At 35.0% G+C, this 12886-nt stretch overlaps 1 protein-coding gene across 1 annotated transcript in view; it reads right to left on the bottom strand.

Annotated features, from left to right (window-relative positions):
• HFM1 (helicase for meiosis 1) overlaps nt 1-12886 on the bottom strand; it is a 113794-nt gene that overhangs the window by 35980 nt on the left and 64928 nt on the right. The window contains exons 25-29 of the mRNA XM_068966228.1: nt 6494-6579; nt 6176-6259; nt 5894-6051; nt 3369-3472; nt 2773-2919 (exon numbers count right to left, since the gene is read on the bottom strand). Coding sequence (XP_068822329.1) covers nt 2773-2919; nt 3369-3472; nt 5894-6051; nt 6176-6259; nt 6494-6579 — 579 coding nt within the window. The remainder of the gene's footprint in view (nt 1-2772; nt 2920-3368; nt 3473-5893; nt 6052-6175; nt 6260-6493; nt 6580-12886) is intronic.

Raw genomic sequence — 12886 nt, 5'->3', positions numbered from 1 at the left:
TTGTATGGCAGACATATCTGCAGATTCTGGATTATGTTATATTCCACAAGCAAGGGTTTGCTTTTTTCTCTGTCAGGAAAACATAGTGAATGGCTGATCCCACAAACTATGATGCAGCAAAAAAAAAGTGCAGTTTGGTGCTGTTAACTTGATAAATAACAACTAATTGTTGTGTGTATAATGTAGAATAAAGAAGATTAGTGGCATTCTATCATTTTTGGAATCATTGAGAATCAAATTTCTCAGCATGGCAGAAAGGAGATACAGATCATTGAGTATAGATCATTGACTTTAAGGATAAATACTATAGCTTGGACATTTAACTATAAATAAATTATGTATTTTGTCTTTAAAAACAAAAAATCACATATTTCATAATTTTGTGCATGGAAAAAAGTAAGAGATAATCTCTCAATGGCAATGAGCTCCTCAAGCACACAAATTATTTATCATGAAAAGAAACCAGGGATCTTTGGAGAAAAGGCTTATTACAGGTCTGAGGCTAGAATTATAAAAGGTAAGCCTAGAATATCATATCATCCCACACAGCATGAAAGCTATCAAAACTACTAAGGACATAGCAAAAGGATTCAGGAGCCAATCTGGTATATCTAGATGGTATCAAGATGATATATCTATGATATTTATGAGTAATCAGCAATTTGAATATTAACTCAGTATTGGGTAATAATTAGTTATCATTAGTTTTTTATGTAATGCAGTTATTTTTTCTTAAATCCTTACCATTTACAAATATATACTAAAACAGTTATGGAGGAAATAATATAATATCTGATTTTCTTCAAAAAAATACAAGAGGAAATATGAACAGAGGTACAGATGAAACTATATTAGCCCTGAGCTGATAACTGTTTAAGGTGGGTAATGGGTACATATATACTTCTTTCTACTTCTCGATTTGAATGTCCCATAAAAAAAAATTGTCACCTGTTTTGTCTTATCAAATCTGTTAATTCTTGTACATCACTTACTCTCTCCCTAACATGGCCATAAGAATGGAGTGGGTATGAAAAGGGGAAATATATATTAAAAAATAGTCAATTTTTTTCACCAAAAATCACCCTGGAAGGTTCTTGAGCTTTCTTTGAAGGAGTACAAAATGCTGCAGTGTCTCTTTGGAAGGAGCCTGAGGTCCAGCAGCAGCCTAAGTGAACCTCAGCTGAAAGGAATTGTGACAACGGTATTCAGCCAGCAGGGATATTTCCTGAAGATGCACCCAGATGGTACCGTCAATGAGACCAAGGACGAAAACAGCGACTACACCCTCTTCAATCTAATCCCTGTGGACCTGCATGTGGTGGCCACCCAAGGGGTGAAGGCCAGCCTCTATGTGGCCATGAATGGTGAAGGCTATCTCTACAGCTCAAGATCAAGCCCTGAGACTCTGGAGTGGGAGCACTGACTCCAAGACCCTAGACTACCAGAGAACTAACCCTAGGGAGTATTAAATAGTGAGAACTCACACAAAGGAAACCACCTGAATACAAGACCCAGCATCACTCAACCACCCTGTGAAGGACATCTCATCTAAACAACAAACAAAACAAAAATATAAACCCAATCATCAGCAGACAGGATTACCACCTTACTCAGCCTTGCCCATCAGAGGAAAAACAACAACAAAAAAAACTCAGCACAAATCTCACCATATACAAAGCTTACACAAACCACTTGATCAACCTTAGGAGGGCAGAAACCAAAAGGAAAAAAAATTCAACCTTTTGGCCTGGGAAAAGGAGACCTCAAACATGATAAGTTTTTAAAAAATATTGAAAAGTCAGAGAAATACTACACAAATGAAGGAACAAACTAGAAACACAGAAGTCCAAATAAATGAAAAGGAAATACAAAAATTACCTGAAAAAGAATTCAGAATAATGATAGTAAAGATGATCAAAACCCTCAAAAACAGAATGGAGAAAATGCAAGAATCAATTAACAAAGACATAGAAGAATTAAAGAATAAACATACAGAGACAAATACTACAATTACTGAAATTAAATACTCTAGAAGGAATCAATAGCAGAATACCTGAAGCAGAAGAATGAATCAGTGAGCTGGAAGATAAAATGATGGAAATAACTTCTGAAGAGCAGAATAAAGCAAAAAGAATGAAAAGAACTGAGGATAGTCTCAGAGACTTCTGGGACAATATCAAACACACCAATATTCAAATTATAGGTGTCCCAGAAGAAGAAGAGAAAAAGAAAGGGTATGAGAAAAATTTTGAAGAGATTATAGTTGAAAATTTCCCCAACATGGAAAAGAAAATAATCAATCAAGTCCAAGAGGGGTAAAAAGTCCTATATAGGATAAACCCAAGGAGAAACATGCCAAGACACATACCAACCAAACAAAGATAGAATAGTAAAAGCAGCAAGGGGAAAGCAACAAGTGACATACAAGGGAAACCCCATACATTTAACAGCTGATCTTTCAATAGCAACTCTGCAGGCCAGAAGGGAATGGCAGGATATATTTAAAGAACTGAAAAGGAAAAACCTACAACTAAGATTACTGTATCCAGCTAGGATCTCATTCAAAACTGATGGAGAAATAAAAAATCACCCCAATTTGACAAATACTAACTAGAAGAATTCTTACGATATATTATTAATGCAATTATTAGAAAGCCTAAACATCTAATTCCAGAGTATCCACAATCTAAATGAAGCAATACTATACTGATGATACCATCTCCAGCCTTATATTTGCTTTAATGCAAAACAGGAATAAACACGGCTGTTTACCTTTTTTGGGCCCTGCTACAGTAGATATATCTGAATGTTCAGAATGGGAAATCTCTGTTTCTGATTTTTTTTGTATAATTATTTGATTTCCAAATCTCTTGGGTCCTAAGTAAAAGACTGTAAATTTCCGCTGTATATCAAGTCCAACTGGAAAAAGAAAAAAAAGCATACAAATGCTTAAGTCATATATATTCATGCATGAGATCATTTATTTATTTTTATACCTCTTATATTTTATACCTCGTTGAACTAAAAAGCCTAACAAGTTCAGGAAATAAAAATGTTTTAAAGAAACGTTAAAAAAAGTATAACAAGTGAAAAAGTACACATCTGTCATAAAAATAAAAATCAATGCTCCTACAATAATTGAAATTTACCTTAAAAAAGAAAATAGCCATAAATGAACAGATGAAAATTTAATTTTATTATCCTTGTCTACACTATCTTTACATCCCCAAAGAAACTTCCTTTAAAATTATTCATTTTACTTAAATTATTTTTACACAATATCACTTATGTTTCTGTTTACATAAATGAAAATTTTAAGTGTTATCATATTTTTTACACTCATGTATTCATTATTTCAATGAACTTACCGTATTCTGAACTAATAAGATTTATGCTAAGATCTTCAGATTTAACAGCTCTCCTCACATCAAACTTTTTAGCCCAATTTCCAGCTTTTAGTAAAACAGAATCCCTGAAAAAGGTAATGTGTCACTTAAATTGTGATCTTGAATCTTAAATGAAATAATAAATTAATTGCCAAGGGCTAATTGATACTAAGGTATATCCCATCTGGTAGTAAACTTGTCAGTTTCTGAAAACTACTTTCCCCAAGTTCTTTGCATAGGGAAAATGGAATTTCAATGGAGCTACTATTTCCATAATTTACTTAACTATATGTTCACCCAACAGCTGGTTCTAAGTTGCATACAATCACTTCAGGCCCACCTGTACATATAGTTGTTCTTGACAACCTATGATCTTGCCCTTAAATCACTACCACTTTTAAATGGCTATACTTACATTACATGGATTTGTGAGAACTTTGAGTATTTTTTAAATGATATGAAATAGTTTGTACCTAATAACATCATATCACCAGCAGTCAATTCTGTGATTGAACTTATTTTAGCCTCCTATAGTCTAAGTCATTAGATTTACTTGTCACAGAGAATATAAAGATTAATATAAGTATATATTTTCTTTAAGTGTATTATGGCTAGTTGCAGGAAAGCAATTATCAGTGAAAAGCATATCCTTATCAGTCACTGCACCCTCTTTAGGATCCTTGCATGGGGTGTTTTAGGAAAGTATCTTCCAGTACACTGGCAACAGTTAGGATATTCCCATTTCAGTTAGTACCATCCTGAACTTACAGGTATATTATATGCTTAGAAGCATATACTCTGGAGTCAGAATGCTGGGCTTCGAATCTAGTTTTTGCTATAGACTACCTATATAACAATTAAACAGTTTAATACCTGGAACTTACTAAGTGCTCAAAAAGTATTAGCTGCAGCTACAACTATTATGCTCAGAATTTGCTTATGACACCCTGGGAGACAATATATGAGAGTATCAGAAAAAAGGCTAAAGTAAAAATTATAGAATGATATGCTAGAGAACAAAATATAAGGCAAGGTATCTCCTTTATCTATTGGATCTGGTTGCCTGGGTCCTACAGTGGCTCTAGCAGTTAAATTTTAATACAGAAATAGAAAATATGTTTTGAAGATTGCACTCAAAGAGTAATAAGGTCATGAATTATAGGAGAAAAGCAACAAAATAAGAAAGTTCAGCAATAATGAAATAGAGCTACTCCTAAAGGTTATCTATTACTTGTTTCAAACCAAAGACTTTATACTTTGTTAATTTGAGTATTCAGTTCAGTTCAGTTCAGTTGCTCAATCGTGTCCAACTCTTTGCGACCCCATGATCGCAGCACGCCAGGCCTCCCTGTCCGTCACCAACTCCCAGAGTTCACGTCCATCGAGTCAGTGATGCCATCCAGCCATCTCATCCTCTGTCGTCCCCTTCTCCACCTGCCCCCAATCCCTCCCAGCATCAGAGTCTTTTCCAATGAGTCAACTCTTTGCATGAGGTGGCCAAAGTATTGGAGTTTCAGGTTTAGCATCATTCCTTCCAAAGAAATCCCAGGGCTGATCTCCTTCAGAATGGACTGGTTGGATCTCCTTGCAGTCCAAGGGACTCTCAAGAGTCTTCTCCAACACCACAGTTCAAAAGCATCAATTCTTCGGCGCTCAGCCTTCTTCACAGTCCAACTCTCACATCTATACATGACCACTGGAAAAACCATACCCTTGACTAGATGGACCTTTGTTGGCAAAGTAATGTCTCTGCTTTTCAATATGCTATCTAGATTGGTCATAACTTTCCTTCCAAGGAGTAAGCATCTTTTAATTTCATGGCTGCAATCACCATCTGCAGTGATTTTGGTGCCCAAAAAAATAAAGTCTGCCACTGTTTTCACTGTTTCCCCATCTATTTCCCATGAAGTGATGGAACCGGATGCCATGATCTTCGTTTTCTGAATGTTGAGCTTTAAGCCAACTTTTTCACTCTCCTTTCTCACTTTAATCAAGAGGCTTTTGAGTTCCTCTTCACTTTCTGCCATAAGGGTGGTGTCATCTGCATATCTGAGGTTATTGATATTTCTCCTGGCAATTTTGATTCCAGCTTGTGATTCTTCCAGTCCAGCATTTCTCATGGGGTACTCTGCATAGAAGTTAAATAAGCAGGGTGACAATATACAGCCTTGACGTACTCCTTTTCCTATTTGGAACCAGTCTGTTGTTCCATGTCCAGTTCTACCTGTTGCCTCCTGACCTGCATATAGGTTTCTCAAGAGGCAGGTCAGGTGGTCTGGTATTCCCATCTCTTTCAGAATTTTCCATAGTTTATTGTGGTCATAAATAATCTAAAACAGACCTAATATTAATACCTCCTTTAACAGATAATTTCTTTTGTTCCATTATAGAATCAGGAAAATGTAATTTAATTGACCCCACCATTATTTTACTACTCTTTTCTTCAGCAGAATTTTTCTTTTATGATACATGCTTAAAAATAAATTAAATAGAAATTTCATACTTACATAATTTTGTGCTTAAAAACCAGTTGATTATCTGCATCACCTATGATCAAGGTGACATAGTGAGAATTTGGTGCTGTTCTTTTAGTTCGTAGCTGTTCAAAGTTTCTTAACATAACAGTCACTAATATTTCTGCCATGGTATCACTATATCTTGTAATCTTTAAAAAAGGATAGGTATAAAATGTGTTAAAAATAACCTTACTACTTATACTCAGCTCCAAATCAGCTATGGGTAGCTTTACTCCTGAAAATCAAAACATATGAAAAATAGAAAATATTTACCTGTTCCACTTCAAGTTCATATTTTGGTAGATACATCACTGTTTCTTTTATCTGAGTTCCAAAAGGGGGATGTCTATTTAAAATCTAAAACAACATATTTATATCATTATGTTCTTACTACAACACTAAAAACTCTTTTAGTAAAATATCTTTTATAGTTAACAGTTTTAATATACTTATTATCCAAAATTTTAAATTAAAAATATATATGACTATGACAGGGAAAATTATTTTTTAGTAGAAATAAAGATATAAATGTCAGGCTTTGGAATGTATATAGAATTCAAGAAATATTAGGAATAATTAAATATTAAATACCAGCTCAAGTTCCCTTGCATCTGTTTCTTCTATTTTTTTAAAAGAAGTCAAACCTGCATTTACCATAGCATTTGATAATGTTATACCTGTGGAAAATTAATCAAACAGTAGTTTTTAAACAATACATTTTAAACTAAATCTACACTTAAATATTTAATATCTACATTACTAAAAAAAGAAAATCTGAGAGCAGATTTAAACGTTTTAAAAAGATAGTCTAAATTGGATTGATTGGGCTGTGACATTATTTGGTTGTTCATATTTATTTTTTCAAACTCAAATAGAACACACATATGCTTTATAAAATAAAGAGGAATTCTTTGATTCACGTGATGTCTCAACCCTTAGTTTTACCTTATGTCATCCACAGAGCAAGTACCAAGAAACATCTATGGTTATACTCGTGTTTTTTTTTTTTTAAAGGCAACATGACTCAAGGATGGAATACTGTTTTATGAAGCTATGGCTCTCTGAGCATTTGTCTTAGAAATTGAGTTCTCTCTCTGTTGCTGTACTAATTTAGATAATTTTACTCTTCTGCCTAAAATTTCCAATGTCTTTCCATTGCATTTAGAATAAAGTGGCAATTTCAAACTCTCTTACCTATGTGACTTGACTACAGCCTACCTCTCCACTTTAATTTCCTGCCACTCCCCTCTTGCTGACTATACTGCAGTCACATTGGCTTTAATTTTGCTCCTTAAACACATCAAGAGCTCTTCTGCCTTTGTACCTTTTCTGTTTCTTTATGCATTTAAGAAACTGTAATTTTTAATTCTTATACTCACGTGAATGAATTTACCCAAATCCTCAAATAGAAAATATTGTCAGAAGTATAAATTTCCAAAGTAGTACCACCTTGTTTAAGGAATATATATTACTGGGGAGGGTATGATGATACTCCTTTCCTTACTCAAAGCTGACTATTTTTGAGAATTTCTCTTACTCATTCTTAAGACACAACTCCTAGTATTCTTAATTCCTTAATTTTAATTTCCATTTTCCCTTATAATATTTCCTGAGTTTTAATTTTTAGCTGATAAACACTGTTGAAAATCAACTTGTATTCATTACTTTTTCCTGATGCTCAATTTACTTATTTGTTTGGATTCTCTCACTTTTCTATTACATGAATTTTGCTGGGCAATATTTCTTTCTGTTCAGCTGTACTGAGGAACTGTGAAAAACATGTTTGTGTTCAACAGTTTGGAAGGGATAGAATGCAACTGATGCCCAGACTGACAATATTCTAGAAAGTCAGAAAAACTGACTTCTTCAAATATAGTGAAATTTTATTAATAATCATTTTATGGATAATTCATACTTTAATCATTTTGCTACTTGTGACCATTTAAGATTATGCAATGATAAATAATTTGTACTTTTCTGGAAATATTTCTATAAATTTAACTGTTAGTGAAACAGCTGTTTTAAAAAGATTGTGCAATTTAATTGATACTATTAGACTTAAGCTCCAACCAACACTGCATGAGCATATTCATAACCTTATTTTATCTCCCTACAAGACTTTTAGTTTTTGCTCATTTGGTGAGTGAGTATTTTTTCATTTTTACAGTTTTACTGACTGACTATAACTGATTTACAATAAACTTGACATGTGATTTCATGTGTTTATGTGTGTATGAGAAACTATCACTACAACCAAGCTAATAAACATTATTGCCTCTAAAAGTTTTCTTGTGCCCCTTTGTAACTTGTCCTGCCCTTCCCACACTGTCCCTAAGCAACCACTGATCTACTTTCTATTACTATTCTATTTTCCAGTCTTTCATTTAAATGTAATTAGTCTGGCTTCTTCTACTCTGTATGATTATTGTAAGATTCATCCATGTTGTTATTTGTGTCAACACTTCATGCCTTTTTATTGCTGAATATATATATCCATACCATGGAATATAACACTAATTTCCATTTGCCTGTTCATGGATATTTAGGCTGTTTTCAAATGTCTTTGTTACTAGAATTGTGTGTCTACATGTTTTTTTTTCTCTTGGGTACCTAACCATGACAGGACCAGGTGGCATGGTAGGTTTATGCTGAACTTTTAAAGAAATAATCAAATGGTTTTCCAAAGTGGTTTTAACATTTTACATTTCCACAGTGAGAGTTTCAGTTGAACCATATTCTCTCCAGCATTTTGTCAATTTTTAATTGTGTACTGTGTGTACTGTATAATTTTAATTGTGCTAAATTAATTAAATAAATTTAATAAATTTTTCATAAATATAATTAACAAATTTAATTTTGATTTTGTGGATGTGTACTGGTATCACATTGTCATTTTAATTTGCATTTCTCTTATGACTAATGATGTTGAACACCTTCTCAGGCGCTTATTTGCCATATACACATCTTCTTTGATGTTTCAATCTTTTTGCCCACTGTTTTATTCAGTGGTTTGTCTTATTATATATTCTAAGTACAAGTCTTCCATAACATATATGTTCTGCAGATATTTCCTTACAGTCTGGTGGCTTATTTTCTCTTCTTCCTCTTCCTTCTTTAACAGTATTTTATGAAAAGCAAAGTTTTAAGTTTTTATTAAATCCACCCTTTTTTCTTTTATAGTTTGTGCTTTTGCACTGTATCTAAGACATCTCTGCCAAATCCAAGATCACTTGTTGCCTCTGAAGATAGAGGAAAAGGGCTATGATCAAGGAATCAAGTATTCTCTAGAAGTTGAAGGCAGGAAAATAGATTCACCCCTAAGGAAAACAGCCTTGCCAAACTTTGATTTTATCCCAGTGAGACCCACATCAGAAATCTACAGAAGTTTAAAGATAATAAATTTCTGGTGCTTTAAGCCACAAAGTTTGTGATAATTTGTTTTAATGGCAATTAGAAAACTAATATAGCATAGTTTTTCTAATTTTAGCTTCTGATTTTTTCTTACTAGTATATAGAAATAAAATTAATTTTAACATATTGATCTTGTATCTTTCAACCATGCTTAACCTCTCCTGCCTTCCATGGAATTTTCTACATGGATGACCATGTGATCATGTATTAATAAAAACATTATACTTCTTTCTTTTCTAACCTGTACGCTTTTTATTTCTTTTTCTTGGCTGATTGTACTGAGTAGAACTTCTAGTATAATGTTTACTGGAATTAGTAATAGCGGGCATCCTTATTTCATTCCTGATCTTAGAGGTAAAGCATTCAGTCTTTCACTATTAAATATAACGTTAGCTACAACTTTTTCATCGAAAAAGCAAGAGAGTTCCAGAAAAACATCTATTTCTGCTTTATTGACTATGCTAAAGCCTTTGATTGTGTGGACCACAACAAACTCTGGAGAATTCTTAAAGAGACAGGAATACCAGACTACCTGACCTGCCTCTTGAGAAACATATACGCAGGTCAGGAGGCAACAGGTAGAACTGGACATGGAACAGACTGGTTCCAAATAGGAAAAGGAGTACATCAAGGCTGTATACTGTCACCCTGCTTATTTCACTTTTATGCAGAGTACATCATGAGAAATGCTGGGCTGGAAGAAGCACAAGCTGGAATCAAGTTTGCCAGGAGAAATATCAATAAACTCAGATATGCAGATGATACCACCATTATGGCAGAAAGTGAAAAGGAACTAAAAAGCCTCTTGATGAAGTGAAAGAGGAGAGTGAAAAAGTTGGCTTAAAGCTCAGCATTCAGAAAATGAAGATCATGGCATCTGGTCCCATCACTTCATGGGAAATAGATGGGAAACAGTGGAAACAGTGTCAGACTAGAATCCACACTGGTCTGCTTGCTGATGGACCTGGCCACGCGCTCAGGCCAGCTGTGTGTGTGAAACCAGGTTAAAAGCCCAGGGCCTCAGGGAAGACGTCGGGCTGCCTCACTTTTCCGAGTCTAAAAATGGGATGACGACCTAGGGCTTTTGGTGACAGAGTGTGCGGCTCTAAAGCTCATGTTTCAGCTTTCTTGCGTGTTTAGCTTAGGTTTTGTGAGTGCATTGCTATTTACCCCATGAAATCACGTGTATAACACTCTGCTTTGTAACTGGATTGTATTATCTCTTTTTTCTGTTACCACCCATTTCATATTAGCTGCATTGTTAGTCAGCTTATAATTAACCATGAATCATTTTAGCGGCCTGTGAAGTGGAAACTAGTCCATTTGGTGGTCTTTTGACACACTGTTTTTATAATTTGCATCATTGGCTAATTAGTTGATATTTAAAGTACTTTGACAATTTCTCTGTGGTTTCATGCTTGATTTCTTTCCGAGTATTTGTTAAGGAACAGTTCTGTATGTTTTCCTTGCTGTTGGAGTTCTCTGACAGTGTGTCTGCTTTCATCATTGGTTTTGATTTCCTGTTGCATCCTGTTGTCTGCTTAGTCATCATCAATCCAGACCCCCATCCCCTGCCCCCGAGGCTGTAGTTTACCCATCCATCTCTCTTCTCCCGTCCCCCCACTTGCTCTGGTCATAGCCCTGCTGTGGTCCACAGTGTGTGTGCCCTTAGTCGGGTCTGTGCTTTGTCTTCATGTCTCATTAAATGGTGTTTTTCCCCCATAGCAGTAAGTTGAATTGGTGTATCACTATGCAGTTACAGGAGAAGGCAATGGCAACCCACTCCAGTACTCCTGCCTGGAAAATCCCATGGACAGAGGAGCCTGGTAGGCTGCAGTCCATGGGGTCGCACAGAGTCGGACACGACTGAAGTGAGTTAGCAGAGTTAGCAGCCAATTCACTGCAAATGGTGATTGCAGCCATGAAATTAAAAGATGCTTACTCCTTGGAAGGAAAGTTATGACCAATCTAGATAGCATATTCGAAAGCAGAGACATTACTTTGCCAACAAAGGTCCGTCTAGTCAAGGCTATGGTTTTTCCGGTGGTCACGTATGGATGTTAGAGTTGGACTGTGAAGAAGGCTGAGCGCCGAAGAATTGATGCTTTTGAACTGTGGTGTTGGAGAAGACTCTTGAGAGTCCCTTGGACTGCAAGGAGATCCAACCAGTCCATCCTAAAGGAAATCAGTCCTGAATATTCTTTGAAAGGACTGATGCTAAAACTGGAACTCCAGTACTTTGGCCACCTCATACAAAGAGCTGACTCATTGGAAAAGACTCTGATGATGGGAGGGATTGGGGGCAGGAGGAAAAGGGACGACAGAGGATGAGATGGCTGGATGGCATCACAGACTCAATGGACGTGAGTCTGAGTGAACTCTGGGAGTTGGTGACGGACAGGGAGGCCTGGCGTGCTGCGATTGATGGGGTTGCAAAGAGTCAGACACGACTGAGCGACTGAACTGAACTGAACTGAACTCATAGGTTTTTCATAGATGTCCTTCATCAGTTTGAGAAATTTCCTTCTTTTTTAAATTTGTTGAGTTTTATTAGAAATGGATTTTGCATCTTGTCAAATTTTTTAACATTACTGAGATGACCATCTGGAATTTTTTAGTTTAATATGATAAATTACACTGATTGATATCAAGTGGTAAACTCATCTTGTATTGCTGGAATAAACCACATTTGGCCATGATATGTTCCCCTTTTTATTTACCACTGGTTCAATTTGTTAAAATTTTATAAAGAATTAGTGCGCTTATATTACTAAGGGCTACTGGTCTGTCCTTTTCTTGAATGTCTTTGTTAGGTTTTGATAACAAGGCAATGCTGGCCTCAGAATGAGCTGGGAACTATCACGCCCCCCTCCTTTAAATTTTCTGAAAAAGTGTTTAGAATTAATACCGCTTCTTATTTAAACGTTCAGTAGAATTCACCAGTGTAGCCTTCTATGCATAGGGTTTTCTTTGTAAGTTTTAAACTACAAATTTATTTAACAAATATATCCTACTCATGCTGTTTCTTCTTGAGTGGACTCTGTCAATTTGTGTTTTCAAGGAATTTTTCCATTTCATCAAAGTTGAGGAATTTAATGACATAAGGTGTTTTATAACATCTTCTTTCTATCATTTTGTTATCTATAAGATCTAAAGTTATATCTCACATTTTTGTTATTGGAAATTTGTATCTTTTTATTTCTTGATCAGTCTGACTAGAGTGTTAATGATTTTAAAATAATCATCTGTTTCATTGATTTTTTAAAATTTATGTTCTTTCAAAATTATTTATTTTCTGCCCACTTTGGGTTTAATTTGCTCTTTTTCTCATAACATGGAAACTGAAATTATTGTTTTGAGATCGTTCTTCTTTTCTAAGTAAGTGTTTAGTGCTATAATATTAATAGCCATTTTAACAAAGTTCAAATTTTTCTGAAAGTTGTGATTTTTTTAAATGTTGTATGTAACCTCCTCCTTAATTCAGAAATCATGCATTTGTGGAGTGGGTGTGGCATTTGCTTTGCCACGACTTATATACTGACAGGAAGGTGAGCCATTAATCAAGAAACTTTC

This window comes from Capricornis sumatraensis, chromosome 2 (genome assembly GCF_032405125.1).
Source record: "Capricornis sumatraensis isolate serow.1 chromosome 2, serow.2, whole genome shotgun sequence".
Lineage (NCBI taxonomy): Eukaryota > Metazoa > Chordata > Mammalia > Artiodactyla > Bovidae > Capricornis > Capricornis sumatraensis.
This window is presented reverse-complemented; position numbering and strand designations above follow the sequence as displayed.